The 16,485-nt window shown below is 37.8% G+C and overlaps 1 protein-coding gene across 1 annotated transcript; it reads left to right on the top strand.

The window, feature by feature from the left end:
* The first annotated feature begins 875 nt into the window (after positions 1 to 875).
* adrb2b (adrenoceptor beta 2, surface b) lies at positions 876 to 8,174 on the top strand. The gene is made up of 4 exons (XM_026328354.1): positions 876 to 1,142; positions 3,344 to 3,482; positions 3,585 to 3,876; positions 4,860 to 8,174. The coding sequence occupies exons 2-4, from the start codon at positions 3,347 to 3,349 to the stop codon at positions 5,890 to 5,892; spliced, it is 1,461 nt and encodes a 486-aa protein (XP_026184139.1). The 5' UTR covers positions 876 to 1,142; positions 3,344 to 3,346; the 3' UTR covers positions 5,893 to 8,174.
* The last annotated feature ends 8,311 nt before the right edge of the window (positions 8,175 to 16,485 follow it).

The following is a 16,485-nucleotide window of genomic DNA, read 5'->3' as shown; positions in this document are numbered from 1 at the left end:
TTGCACAACTTCTCCACAGCATTCTCTAAATGTTTTCATTCATCTTTCCGCAGTGTTTTTTATCAAATGTGGATGAATAAAATTTTGACTATAACCTATAGACCCTTTCCAGACATTTGTCTCATAGAAAAACATGGATATGATTATGGAACTGCCACGTTTTCATTAGGCATAGGAGCCAAAACAACTTGGTTAGGCTTAGAAAAACATTGTGTTTCAAGTTAAAATAATCTTTTTAATTGTCTCTAATTGTCATGGTTCATCACTTAGATCGCAGGTGTCATTGTTACTTAAGCTACAGAAACAAATGGCTTGTTTTTTGCTCATGCTAAAATGCTATCTGTCTTATTGCTTAGAAATATACTTTTGGCTGAAATTATATTTTAAACTAAATTTGCTAAATGTTAGTCCACCCACAGGAGACTTGTGCAGGAATGATGGCAAATGTTAATCAGCTTTGTGTAAATGAAAAATACAGGCTTGTGTCAGACATCACACTAACTCAGGTAACTATGTACCAAAAACAATGCTGCTGGAAGAAACTGTGGAACAATGTAGTTCTGTGTTGTCAGTTCACTTCAATGTAAGTAGATCAGTGTATTAGGAAAATATGGGAATATGGAAAAATACAAGTCTCTAGTTTTAATTTATCTCCAAAGTGTGAATGTAAAGTAGGCTATGCTGAAAAAGAGCTCAGAAAACATTCCTTAAATAAATAAAGGTAGAAAACCATGTTATCCCAGAGGGCACAGAGTGCTGCCAAGCTGTCATTATGCTGCAGACATGCGATATACACCAAAAGCCATTCCTTGTCCTCTGATAGGCTGCTACAGTGCTGTGATGTCATCAGGGCTTGCTTATAAAAAGGGTGTTGTGCTCAGCTGCTTGAAAAGGGCAAATGTCGTTGAGGGCTGAAAGAGTGTGTTTATACATGAGCATGTACAGGAAAGAGAGAGCAAGACAGAGAGAGTGTGTATGTGTCACAAACAAAACTAGCCTGCAAAACTCAGCAAAAGAGGAAGAAAGACTAAAAGACTGACAGAGACAGCTGACACACATTATAATGATACTTTGTATTGTGGATTTAAAAGCTTCTGGATTATCAATTCACTGGATTGTAAAGCACAGAGCGGAGCCTGGAGGTAGGAAAACCAGCTGCTGGTTTATTCACATATACTTCACAAATTCACTGAGTGCATGTAGTAGCATGCAAATACTAAAATATTTAGCCATATTTACACCATTAAGACATATTTTCATATAAATGTCTTCTTGCTTAAACATTACAAAAATATTAAGGTATTTAAGTTATATAATTAAATAGCTCAGCTCTGTACTATTAAAAATCTGCCAAACTTCCTGAACCATTGCATATAGTTTTTACACTGTAAAAAGCTCAAACTTTCAAAAAATATAAAATGTCAAGGTCAATTTAGTGAATCCAAATATTTAAATTTCTCTTCCCTCAGTTTGATCTACTGTCATCAGTTTATTTACTAAGCATTAAGAAAGCTGGGCGTCAGCATGTCTATTTTTGCTTTTGTGTGTGCACTTGTATGTTTGTGTTTGTGCACGTACTACTGTGCGCATTTTTGTGTATTTTAGTGCACAGGATAGTTGCCAGCATCGCCTAGATATTGGGCTATATGTATATGTGTCTCAGTAAATTGTTTGTGTTTGATTATTGGCCCAACTGAGATGGTCAGGTGTCTTTGTGTATGTGTAACTGTTCAAACAGGTCAGGCAGGGAGAACAGCAAGCCTCTTTCGCAACATTGACTATGTATTAGTGCACGTAGCTGCCCAGATTATTGATCTGATCAATAGGAGCAGTGAACAGTTAGAAGGCATGACAAAGGCTGAAGCGTGCGTGAGTCAGCTTAATGATGGAAGCAACAAGTGCACTTACCAATTTATTAAAATCAATAAATATACAATAATTTCTTCACTCATATATAGTCTAGTATTGGACTGAATGCATTATTACCTGTCAGGGCCAAACTGTGCTGTGCTTCATTCATTACAATTGAAATAGCATCAGTAAGCATCAGTAATGAAAGATTGATTTTTCAAATGAGTCTGGAGTTAACTTTTCCATCATTTGCACAGCACACTGACACCTCCACATTCTCTAAATGTAGATGTGCCGAGCTGGGGTCAGTTTAAAAATGATAAATGCTCACAAAAAATGTCACTTATGAAGCCAACAAGAGAACTTCAGTACAGACACTAACACTGTAGGGCTACTTATGATCCAAAACGCTTTCTTTACACTACCATCCCCCAACTGTTATAGTATGTACAGGCAGAATAGTAAATCAGGATCACCATTTAGGCTGCGGCTCTAAAACAGCTATTTAAGCTCAGCCAGTCTACTCTACATAAACAAAAATGAATGTATTTTTTCTATACAGGCCCAATCTATACTGTGTAGAAGAAGAACTAAAAAAACTGAATATAATAAATATAAAGTTCATATTTTATATTTTTTTTATAATTTATTTACTTTGAACTGACTGAAAAACAGAGGCAAATGGCAAGCTATAGACAGAAGAAAAATACATGCTGATACCCGATATCATACCGACACACACTTCTTGTGTTCATCTCTATGTGATTGACACAGGTGTAGAAATTTTGATTAGCTGACCTACAGTTTAACTTTCAGCATGTTAACAGCAGAACAAATTATCGCTTGTTATGGAAATAATATAGATGCATTTCACATAGACACATTGCAGTGGGCTTATTTGCATTTTACCGACACTGTCATCTGTCTGTGTGCACGCACAGGCAGAGGATACCTATGCACAGACATGTACAAGCTCATATGATTGACATGTATACAACCACATTTTTGTAATAACTGACCTTCCCCACATACCGCAGCCGCTGCTGCTCCTAGAAGTTTAATCTCAGTTTGTACGAAAAAAAACACAACCACAACCAGTTTTCACTACTAGCAGTTTAAGTTTATGTTAGCCTTGGCCACCACAAAGACACCAGCTATAGGTGCCAGGTCGAAAAAGTGTGGACTATCTCTATGGCTCTGCTGCCGCAATTTCAATACTTTACTTTTAATAATTTAGAAAACTCTGCGTGTAATTTTCGGATTTATTAAAAATTAACCAGTAAGACACCTCCCATTTCAGCCTGTGCTGAACACTGAAAATTATATAAGCAGTACAAATTGCTAAACACATTACAAACAAACTAGAAACCGAAGGAACAAAGGCAAGCTCTCCCCTTCAGAGGTGCTCACTAGTGCAGCAATTCTGAATTTAAGTTATTATAAAAACATAACTCGTTATTTGAAGCAATGTTGTTTTGCTTCCTGTTTGCAGATTATGGAACTTGTGAGTATTGTGGCAAACCAATCACAGCACAGCAACATCTCACTGACCCCTGATTCCTTAATGAGCCCTTCAGAACTGATGCTGCTGGGCACTGCCATGGGCATTCTGGTTCTGGCCATAGTTTTTGGTAAGCTATGAAACACTGAATTCATCTCACTTACTTGGCGAATGTTTTGTATTAACTGGCATGTGTTTACATATACAACATTCAAATGTGCACCCTGTCCAGGTAACATCCTAGTGATTACAGCCATCCTGAGGTTCCAGCGGCTCCAGACAGTCACCAACCTCTTCATTGCTTCTCTGGCTGTTGCTGACCTCATCATGGGAGTTGTTGTGGTCCCCTTTGGTTCTAGTTACATACTGTTAAATCACTGGCATTTTGGACACTTTATGTGTGAGTTCTGGACAGCAACGGATGTTCTCTGTGTGACAGCCAGTATTGAAACACTGTGTGTGATTGCTCTGGACCGCTACCTCGCCATTACCATGCCACTCCGATACCCGATGCTGCTCACAAGGTAGGAGAGACATTTGGTTTGGCTGTGTGGTTTGAAATAGTATAAGTATCTTATATTCATGTTTAAAACATACACACACACAAAAAACAAATTTCCTGTCAAATGAATTTTGCAGACATGAACACTGAACAGTTAAATATGGTGGCCTCTAATGCCAAAGTACAAAAAAAAGAATAAATATTAAAGGAAACAAGTAGCAGGTTTTTGGCAGGTGTTTTCCTTGTTTTTGGTATTTGTAATATTCCTGGAATTGGAGTGTGTTTGTGCTTTGTCCTTAGGGGCCACTGTAGGTCAATCTGCAGCCAGTCACAAAGGAATACTATTGCTACCCAATCTCCAAACTTTCCAGTGTGTTGTATACATATAAACCATAATCCAATTCAATGGAGACATTGTTTAACATGGATCGTGTATGCCTTCCCATGATCCTCCACCAAATGGCGATAACAGTGATGTTATCAAGCATTTTGGAGTGGATCTGCTCCAATAGAAGCCCTTCTTAATTAAATGTGCAACTTAAATATGTGCACCAATTTTAAACATCAGAGTCAGTAGATCTAGAGGAAATCTGATCAACTCAAGTCGTGTCACTTGATTCAGTCTCTGCACAGTCTGAAGGCTACAAAATCTGAATGCAAAAAAACAATTTTGGGTTATGATGGCATTAGAAAGAAGTGAGCTATGCAGCCTGCTCCTCATCTTTGCTTGAGGTTAGCAGTTTAAGGTTATGTTAGCCTTGGCCACCACAAAGACACCAGCTATAGGTGCCAGGTCGAAAAAGTGTGGACTATCTCTATGGCTCTGCTGCCGCAATTTCAATACTTTACTTTTAATAATTTAGAAAACTCTGCATGTAATTTTGCTGTTGGAGCACTTTTCTTGTATTACATGTTTGAAAAGACAAAAATTTAAATTTAAAAATATTATTTGTGTTTACAGTATTCTTCACCTGTGTGCACTCTCTTGTCTCCTGCTGCTAACAGGGGCCGAGCCTTTGTGGTGGTAGTTGGGGTCTGGGTGGTGGCTTCTCTGATCTCCTTCCTGCCTATCCATCTGAAGCTGTGGGTGTCAGAAGATGAAAAAGCTAAAGAGTGCATGATTAACGAGTACTGCTGTGAGTTCAACACCAATGCAGCGTATGCAGTGTCTTCCTCAATTGTGTCCTTCTACCTGCCGTTGGTGGTGATGATTTTCCTGTACACACGGGTCTTCCAGGAGGCTCAGAAACAGCTGGAGAAGATCAGAGGGAGGGAGAGGCATTTGTGTAACTTGAAGTACATGGCACATTTGTCTTATCCTGATAGCCCTGCAATGAATAAACCCAGGGCGGGAACTGAGGTGGGAGAACCAGCAGGAGAGGACAGACCAAACATACAGAAAACAGGAGGTTTAGACAAATGTAAAGAAGAAACAGCAGAGAACAGACCAAGGACAGAAAAGTGTGAAGGAAAACACTCCACCACAAAGCGTCTAAAGTTCTGTCTTAAAGAGCACAAGGCTGTAAAAACTCTGGGGATTATTATGGGAACTTTCACACTCTGTTGGCTACCCTTCTTCATCCTCAACATCCTCATGACCTTTCTCAACCTGGGAGACGTTAAGCTGCCCTTCAGACTCCTCAACTGGCTAGGATACTGCAACTCAGCCTTCAACCCGCTTATCTACTGTCGCAGCCCTGACTTCAGATACGCCTTTCAGGAGGTACTCTGTTTGAGGAGCAAAGGAGGAGGCTGGGGAGGAAGAAGACAATGGGGATGGTGCAGAGGGAGAGACTGTTACTTCGATCCCCCAGGTAGGACAAAGGGGAGCTCAGACCTGAATGGTGTGCTGGATGCTCAGCAGAGGTCAGGATCGAAGGGCAGTCCAGACTGCTCCAGTCGTGACAGTCCACGCACTCTGGCTACTCCAACTTGCTGTGAGCAGGTTTTAGAAGTAGCTCCAGGTTCTCTGTCAAAGTGGGAGGCTAATAGATCTGCTAATGGGAGCTGTAAGGAAAATCGGGCCTCTGTTGCTTGACCAAATAGGATATTATATTTATTTTGTACAGTAACAGCAATGTGTAAAATGTTGATTTTTGGTTGAGAATGAAAGTGTTTTGCTTGTTTTAGTTTAATAGCAAATATTCAGTTTAAGTGCATTTCTGTCAGCGTTCCTAGGATTTGCTAGCAATTATGGTTCGTTTCTTGAAAGACAAAAAATAAACCATGTTCAGCACTATGTCCATAACTCACAGCAACGATGCAAAAGTGTACAACCAGTGATGACTGTGGAAAAAATCCAAAAAGTGAAACCAAACGTTAGATGTTTCACCAAACTAGGACAAGTTATGGGGAGATTTTTCCATTATTTTGCCCACATTCTGTTTACACCCAATGGACATCAGAATGATGATATTTGAATGGATTGCATATGAATTACTTGCCACTGAAATAGGTGGTAGGGCAAATGTGGTAAATATAATTGTTCTGTCACACATATCAGAGTAAACAAATGAAAACTAGTTGATAATGAAAAGAGTAATAAAATATTGCATTCCAAAATGCTCTGCTGTTTTAAATATAGTATCAGTGTATCGCTCAAACAAAAAGCATTTTAGATTATTTTATAGATAAAAGCCCATGTTGGTAAATGGTAATATAGACTAAAATACCCATGATTACATAAGCAGCAACAAGGTTATAAAACTAATCTGCCTTATCAGGAATGTGCAGATATGGATATGAAACTAAAAAAAGCAGAACTACAGAAATTTCTTATATGAAATAACCACAAATGTTCTGACTTGGGTAGATACCATTTGTGGTGTTTATCATAGTTTTGTCATGCATAATAATAAAAAAGCAGGACCTTTAGGGTGAATTTTAGAAATAAATGATATTGCTGAAGTCAGTGATGAGGGTAACATTACCCAGCTACGTTACCACATTACTGTTCGAACACACTGGTGTAATATCAGGACATGCTCAGATATTATTTTCTACATAAACTCATAAAGCAGGAAGCACAGGCAGAAATTTAGCACCACATTTGCAGTGCTAATAACTTTTTCTGCAACAAAAAGCAAAAGCCACACAACTTACATTTTTACATTTTGTTTGCTGCATGACGTAAAGTCTTATTTGAAACAAAGGGTCTTATTTGAGGTGCGTTTATAATAACGTCCTCAGTCTTCTCAAATAACAACCTGTTTTTTATTCCTTCCTGATAAACCTCATACAGCTGGTCCAAAATCATTTATGGGGGTATATCTCTGGATCAGATAAACAAATGAGACTCAACCTTGTGACTGTCATCACTGTGCTTCCTCTCCTTGTGTTTGCTTTTATCACATATTCGCTGGATTTTTTTCTGCAAACCAGTGGCATCCATTTTCATACCATTATTGTCTGTTACACTCACTGTAAAGTCAAGGAAATCAGATTAAGCATATTTAAAGTGCTTTTACATTAATCAGAAACTTCACTGAAGGCAAATTAGTTGCATTAGTTGTTATATCATCAAATTCCAAACTCAGTCCACATACAGTGTACAGACTGTTTACCTATATTGTACCACAAGCAGAGAAATTGCATTTTACAAATAATGCCCCTCATCTTGCTTTTCATGTATAGATAATTATTTAATTGTGTGTTCAAAATTACACCTGAACACGGTATTGAGGCTTGATTTTTGGTGATCATGTACTGTAAATATGATCTGCACTTGTGTTTGATTGTATGTGTATTTTGTGTACATGTGATTATTTACTGTTTAAAGCTTGAAACATGTCCTTGAACGTTTGCAATGTACTATAAAGTCAGTGAGTTAGTGCATTAACTAAAACCCAGAAAATACTGTAGTTTTGTCAGTTTTAAATAGTTAAATAGTTAAAGAAAAAGTGAAATACTGTAAATGCTTTTCTGTGCAAACCTACAGGCACTGACTGTACTGCCCCATGTGATAAAGCTCATTTTATATGGTTCTCCAGGTAGATTAGTACATTTTGGCTCTTGTATGTTAATACATTTTGACAGCAAATTACACCATTAAACAGGACTGAAACACAGAACTACACAAAAAAAGTCATGTTATATTTTACAAGCATTTGTGTACGTGTTTTTGGATGCTGAACGAGTATTTGAAATGTGCTCTGTTCAAACAGGAATCTAGTTTCGGAAATGTAGCCATTAAGCAGAGAAAAGACTGCTACTTTCTACCTCCGTCTGAGTCACGTGAATGTCATTTCATCTCTGTAAATATTTATTTATAAGCTGTAGTAGGCCTATATGTTTGTGAGTAAAATTATAACTTTTGAAATTGAATCTTTTGCTTAGGTATGTGTTTGTGTGTATGTGTCTGTGTGTGAGAGATCACAAGGTACGGGCTGCCAGAAAAGAGATAAGCCCCCCCCCTCAAAAAAGAGGGGCACTTACATAAGAGCAGGCAAATACAGTGTGTTTAAGCTTCATGTTATAATGCTATTCAAAGCTTGCTTGGGGAAATTTGGCCAAACAAACATGCCTTTTTACCTGCATAGACAAGTCAAACAGATATATATTCCACTGACTTTGTGATGTGCGTGATTTGTTTTTTGAGTTACCAGGAAATCAACAGTGTTGTTGATACTACTTACAAAAGTCCTCCGTGTGAAAAAGAGCAGTGCAGACACAGTTTATTAGACTGAATGCTAATCTAATCCTTCCTCTAAACGGTGCCAAGAACCCCATTGCAAAGTTCCATCTTAGCAATGCAAATCATTGGAAATCCATAACAGAAAAAGTATTTTGTCAAGTAGCCACCTGACCCGAAAAATCTGACTGAGAAGGAGCCGCACGCTGTTAAATAAGCAGAGCATTCATCCAAAAATCTAATCACGGAGACTGTCACAGTTCTTCATGAGGCTTATATTTAATTTTGATAACTCCTGGCAATTTTGATAGACCTTTGCCTCAGAAGGTGCTTTGTTAACGTAGAAAATGAGTCTGGGAAATGTAATTCTTTTAAAGGTAAGTGCACTTTTAACTTCATTAACTAGGCCCAAAGGACAGAGGCTTTTCGTGCTTAGTCGCCCATCCCAGTTATTCATGAAGACTCAGCTTTCCTGTTTGCATTCAGTTTAAAGTGTGTGTATGTATGTGTGTGTGTGTGTGTGTGTGTGCGTGAGGCATAACAAACAGTGACAGGTGCAGGGGGTCACAGTAGCTACAGTATCAGCTGCTGCAGAGGAAATACAAGCAGCTATACTGCCTCAATCCACATACACATTCACAAACACACGGGTTTGTCCTTAGACTGAAAACACACTATGTGCATGTGTATACCTGGTATCAAGGAAAAAGGTGTAGATCATTGAATTTTAGGTGAGGGTTAGGTTCAGATTATGGTTAAGGTTAGTTAAGTAGTTTTTATGGGTAGAGTTAAGGGAAGTGTCCAGAAAATAAATAAATGGAAATTCCCCACAAGGAAACAAAACAAATGTATGTGTGTGTGTGTGTGTGTGCCTATGTGCTTGCCTGCGTGCATGTGTGTGTGTGTGTGTGTGTGTGTGTGTGTGTGTGTGTGCATCTGAATTTGAGTGTGTAATGAAATGAAGTGTGACCTGTTTCCATGGAATAAGTTTCTAGTTAAGGTGCTAGGGTTAGTATACTTAACATGCATGCCATCATGTTGCATATCCTGAATGGTAGCTGCAAATTTGAGTGTCTTTGTTACTGATTTCAAGTTTTGTGGAATGTTTTTTAACTTAACAATAACCTTTCACAGTACTCACATTTACTGGTTAAACGTTTTTGATTAACATGTGTCTTTTTTACATTTTTAGTTAGCTTACTGGGTCACCCATTCTGTTCTAAATGGTCAAACCCTGATGAATGATTTTACAACAAAAAAACATCCACCAACCAGCTTATAAATGTGGCATAATTATAAATAGGTTATAGGTCATGAAAACAGGTTCTGTTGTGGTTATGGAGCACCTGATCAAATGCATGGATCTGTAATGAACCTTTGTGTAATTGGCTGGCAGCTAATCTGGCATCATATTAATACAAGGAATTCATGACCCTGCATTCATTTTTGTGAATCATGCTTTAGTTAAACATTACTTAAGTATACGAGTTGTTCCCTTTATTGTTTGTTCCCATTTAATCTTATATATGCAGAAAGTGGCAGCAAAAACAAAAAAAATCACAAGTCTCAGGTTTTAGAACATCATGTGAAAAAAGTTCCCCTTAGTGGTTTGGTTACATAAAAAAGTTTATTCTGAATTCTGAACACTTAATTTCATGGCTCATTTCCTCTGAAAACAGATTCATACCATAATGAAGCATTTAACTGAGTGGTAGCAGTAAGTGGTAATGTTTTGTTTTATGGCTTTACACAAGATTGAAAAGGCTAATTTAAAGTCATGGGTATTATTAGATGATGCAATCACCACTAAAGTTTTCCTGCACACATCTTGTCTCTCTCTAGCGCACTGTTTACCACTCAAGCTGTGTACAAAGTTGTATTGTAGAACTGATTAAATGTTTGAAATATTTCACATCCTGCTTTTTCAACATGTGAGTTTCTATTTTGACTTCTCTGTCAAACATTTCTGTGGGTGTCAGCGTTTTTATCTTGCTGTTAGGTTGTTGCTGTTAGGGCAATTGTAAATGTCATGTGTGATCATTCAACCACAAACAACAAACATTTACATGCATAATTATAGGAACAATAATGCAAGAGAACACACACCGACACTGAGTGGGAGATGCAGTGATATAGATTAATCCCTGAACACCAAACCAAAGACTCCCTGGGCTGTGCTTCTGTACCTGCATAATTATGATAGATGTACAAATGTACAGTTAAACACTTATAATGTACATCTTGCAAATGCATGAAGACACATATGCACACATGCATGCAAGCACAGATTCTAAGTCATGTATTATAATAAACACACATTTCCACACATAAAATCACGCACATGCTGGCTATGCAGAATAAAAAAGGCACACATACACAATGTTCTGAATGTGTGTGTTACAGAAATGTGCCAAGTATATTTTATGATCACAGAGTTTCTAGATGATGCACTTGTGTTGCTGCCTGAAGCTCATCCAACATCTGTCAAAAAAAGTAAGATATTGTCTGTGTCCCTGTCTCTCTGTCGTTGTATGTACTGTAGAAAAGCCCTTCATTTGTCTAAAAACAACACCTAAACCCAATAATGTTTCTTCATTGATAAGATCAGTTTTGTATTTTGCAGAAACAAAGATAAGTTGCAGATGAACAAGAGCAGACAGGAATGTAAAGTCTGAGCTCATCTGGGTATCAAACACAGCACTAGAGTTTCACTGACACTAAATATAACAAGGTTATAAACATTCTTGGGCAGCTTTCCTACTTCTTTCTCAGTTTAACACATTGTATGCATGCCTGTGTGCATCTGTTTGTGTGTATGCACGTCTCTATGTGTGGCCAAAGCGACTGCTCTCCGACAGTGAACTGCTGTTTGCACAGAGACATTACAAAATGTTTGGCTGTCCTTGAGAGAATCCGTCAATGCAAGTGTCCTCGCTGAACAGTGGCAACAAACAAAGACAGAAAGAGAAGAGGAGAGAAAGAGGTAAAGAAGAAGGAAAACACACACAAAAAGCATCGGAGACACATAAAGAAACAAACTAATTTAACCTCTGGTTATAATTTACAGTTCTGGCTGCAATAGTGTTTATCTGTGTGCCGTGAGGTATTGCCTGTGACATCAAGTGAGCTGTTTCAAAAGGGTTCTTTAAGAGTCCTGTGACTCTGAGCCTAAAGGATATTTTGGTTCTTGGAAGTAAAGCACACTGCACAGGATAATTCTTCCCTTGTTATACTGTAGTCACTGCTCTGATGTTCATGAGCATAAAGGAGAGAAATCCTGAGTGTAAGTGGGATCCTAGGTCAGATAAATTACTGACTGCTGTGCAACAGGGAAAAAGCAGTTTCCACAAACTGAAAGTGCTGATGTGTGTGTTGTGTTGTCACTGAAGAAAAAACTATTCACATCTAGCAAAAATCTCAGATTACAATTTGCATAAGTCCTCTGTACTCTACTATTTGACTTGTGTGAACCAGGCGTTGCGGCCAAATAACCACGTTATTTACGGGAACTAACACTACACTGTCCAACCACAATATGACTCAACACCGCACTGGTCAGTTCTGGTAGGTTGGGTCTATAAATAAAACCTTACTATGTGGCTCACACGTCATTCTTTGTGAGCACACACTGCCCCAGTGAGTAGCTGGACATACTATTGCTATCGAATACAGGAAGCTTTGACCAGGGGGCATTTTGGGCCTGTACCACTGGAAATGAGTTATTGTTCCCATCACGCACAGTCCAAGCCTTTGGCACCAATCTATGTGTTTTCTTCATTAATTTATAACTATCACTGGGTACACAGCACACTTTGTGTATATGTATGCCTGCCCTAGTTACTCTAATACCCCTCATAAATTATATTTATATATTATATATTTGTGCTAATGCCAGCTCTAGGTGACGCATGTTATGTGACATAACGTCTTCAGGTTGTGGGAACTGTGAAGAACAAGCAGAACCTGTAAATGTTTACAGCCTTTCACGTGACAGAAGATGAAACCCCAAGAAGTCTTTGTACTAACCAAAACCAAAACATCAACCAAACTAGCAGCCCGTTTAACGTTGTGGAGCGCAGTAAGCCAAACTGTTCTCAGTCTCCCATGCCCTCTGTATAGATTTACAAACTTTTGATTGTACATTTTATATTTCTTTGGATTATTTTGTATGTCAGATTTGGCAGTTGTTGCAGGTGAATCTTGTGTGCACAAAATCAAAATATTAACATGCACAACATTTGCTTTACTTAAAAATGAGAATAGTATTTTCTGGTCAGCAATTTATCCATGTAGAAGGAGCCAAGAGTATAATAATTTTCATGCGAGAACCAATCAAAAATAATGAACAAATAATAAATAGAGGTGATTTCATTTGCTTAAGAGGCACAGGAAACCATTTCATTTCATTTTGTGTACATTTTAATTCATCTAATCAGCAACATCATCACCACGCACTGTAATGTAGAGACCATTGAACAGTGAGTTACTCAACAAAACAAACCACAATGATTGTACTTGAATATAAAACATGGATTATATGTTTGAATGTCATGGTTGTATGCTCAATGTATTTTGGTGCGTGTGCGTGCACGTGTGTGTATTTGTACTTCCCTGTTCTTGAAAGGAGACCTGGGTATTTCCTGCATGCCTGTAGCTTCTCACAGGCTTTTGTAGTGCACCGGCAACAGTTTCAGTTCTGCCCACAGTGTGACATATGGTGTCACACCAGCTGATTTGACAGTATAGGTCAACAGAATGCATGTGTGAATTCAAGAATGTATGTCTGTGTGTAAATGCATTTTCCCATGTGTATATTGCAACCACTGTGTGTATGTTTATGTATTTGTAGACTACAAATGTTTTAATTCAATTTATGTTTCCATTGTGTGTGTGTGTGTGTGTGTGTGTGTGTCTATGGTACAGTTCCAGAGAAGCACAGGAAGGTAAATATTCCTGATTGTCCTGCTGTCGGCCTGGATCCTATTTGCCAAGTGCTTTTGGCTGCGTGTGTCGTCCAACAGAGATCTGACCTTAAACCAAAGGATGAACTTTTTGCTGAGTTGAAATCCAATTATATTTTGTTCTTCAAATACTTTTTGACACTGAGTTTGACTCATGGAACATTTCATTATTCCTAATACAAAATAAGGTTCATGTTTAGCTCCATCAGGCCACCCATTAGCAACTGTCACCCTAGTCTTTGCAGTGTGTTCCACACTAGTCTGACTGAAAAGAGGGTCTCTTTGACAAGAAAATAAGGGCTACCAAATCATAACTGTAAGTATTTTAGTTCCCATTTTTAACAGTTTTCTCACACTGAGGAAATAAACACCAATCTCAGCTCAGGTGTTTGTTCCATTGTTCAATATTCTTGGCTGATGTCAACCTAACTAAAGTGCCACTTGTGTTTACAATCCAACTATTCACTACTCTAAGAAATCCAATCATTGCACATTAACAGTATCCGATTACATTACATCAGACCCAATCAGATCTAATTGGATTAGGATTAGATCATCATTTAGACACCTTCTTAGCCAGGCAGACTGAGAAACATGGCACTGTTGAGCCACTTTAATTCACGTTCGGTGTCTGAGGTTGTTGTCGTTTCAGTGTGACTTTTACTATCCAATCATGTTGGGACACATTAGGAGACAACTCAGAAAAATCTAATTTGCCTGACATTGCTTCCAAATAATCCCAACAAGCGTGTATGGTTTCTCAGGCTCACTTTGTGATCACATTTCTTTGTTGTCTAGAGGAAATCCATCTGTGACATGCACTTTGGCAAAGTAGTCATACGTAAGAAGAGAAAAAATGCATCTACAAAAGGAGGGCATTCATCATATGAATCATACGTAATAAAAAGTGCATTGACGATGTAAGGGCAATTCCTCAGTTGCCAGGCATTTTTGTAGTTACCACTGTTACCACAATATATTTTATTCATATAATTTGCATCAATGCCATATACTGTATTCACACATTCACACATGGGTTCTAGCACTACTTCCTCGAATTTCTTTTTATTTGATTACTAGGCAATTGCAGAGAAAACAGTTATCTTATTCTTACTTATCTAAGTGTTTGAGGTCAGTCAAATGTCATCAAGGTACTTAGTATTACTCTTTATGTTTGGTTAATTGTTATATAATGATATACAACACAGCTATTTGTCTTCTTGCTGGTTGGGCCTGAAGCTTTGCTGATCATGTGGATTCTTGCCACAAGTTCTGCAGCCACTTAAACAAAGTAAATGTGGATTTATCACTGTAAGTGGTTAAACTTTGATTACAGCTGTGTGTTTTAAGACCTTATTTATTCTCTACAGCATGCTCTGTAACATGTTGGATTCATAATTAACATTGTGGCTAGTGAGGTTTACCATGCATTAACATTTTAACAGATAAACAGCATAAAGCAAAATCTAACTTCTCATTTCATCTTATGAACGGAAGGTATGCCTTACATTTTAGAGCTAAACAATGCAATATGTTCTTCTAACACCACCACTGATCTGTGACTCTGAAGGATAAGCTGGTATTGATAATGGATGCATGGAATGATTGGAATTCATTGAACTGCTTGTTTAAACTTGCAAGTCTATCTCAGCACATTTAAAATGGTCTGTTGTGTAAAGTTTTATCTTATTTATTCAAATTTGTCGAAATCCTTTTTGTAGTTCTTTGAACTTAAACATCAGTTTTAACATAACTAATACAACCTCTTTGGTAAAGTATGTATTCACACATATTCTCATTATTACTATGATTAATATTATTATGTTTGTACACACCAGGTTTTATGATGTTTGTTTTCTTCAAGCTACAAAAATAAAAGAGTCTCTGGAGAATTTTAACAATGCATGCTGGGACGTCTGCAATTATAAAAATTGAGCAAATTGGTATTACAGATGTCTTCAGAAAATTTCATAGTAATCCATAATTGTTGAGATGACTTTGCATCCTACAAAATTATGCTACTAGTGTGGTTAAAAAATATATATTTGTATTTAAACCTTTATAGCTGTTACCAAGATTTCCCAAAAACATATTCCTGGCCACATAATTAAATGAAAATTGTATACTCTTTCTAACATATTTCAGGGTCTTTGTTGGCCCTTTTGTAAAGCAAGTTTGGCTCATTGGCTGTTTCAGGACTTAGATATTTAGGTCCCTTTTTTGGTCACAACACTCCACTGCCCAAAACCACAAGCCAGAGGAGTGTAGTTATGTAACAGGATTTGTCTTGGACATCAGTGATGCACTAGTTGTAAGGTTACATGCACAGTTGTGGAATGCATTGTGTTTATATCAAGAGAGATTATAGTTGTTTATAGAGCGAGTGAAGCATATACAGCAGGTGGTATGAGAAAGTGAAGCCACCTCCAGCCAAACAAATCTGCAGACAAATCTTCATATAAGTTTGCTTTACAGTAACAAGTCATATCTGTGTGTGGGCCACACAAACACACATGGTCTTGCAGCTCTCTTTGTAAAGAATACTCACTGATATAATGGTTTCCTTAGAGCTTTATCCTAATCTTAAACATTGCAACCAAATACTTGGCCCCAACCCTAACCCTAAACTTAACCTTTACCCTAACCCTAACCAGTGTCTTAATCCTCTGTGAAGTGTGTCAGAAAATGAGATCTGGCAAAAAATGTCCTCACTTTCCCAAAAAGTCTTCACTTCTATAAGCTAAAACTCAAACCCTCTCCTCCCAATGTTTTGTCCAACAAACATAGACACACACACACACGCAAACAACAAAAAGAGAGCCAGATAGGAACTGGAATGATTTAATATATGCAGCCACTGGTACTGCAGCAGTAATGCCCAAAATAAGTAAGAGGAGTTCTGCTTTCATTCCTCTCTCCTCCACTTGTGAAACTGAGTCAGACACAATCTTTTCCACAGTAATTATCATCATTTAAGACCCAATTATAGTTGCGTTGATATATTAATACTGCGGTTTCTTGGTTTCTTATGGTCTCATGG

This window comes from Mastacembelus armatus, chromosome 14 (genome assembly GCF_900324485.2).
Source record: "Mastacembelus armatus chromosome 14, fMasArm1.2, whole genome shotgun sequence".
NCBI classification, from domain to species: Eukaryota; Metazoa; Chordata; class Actinopteri; order Synbranchiformes; family Mastacembelidae; genus Mastacembelus; species Mastacembelus armatus.
Note: the sequence above shows the minus strand (reverse complement) of the source record. Positions and strands in the feature narration are given on the sequence as shown.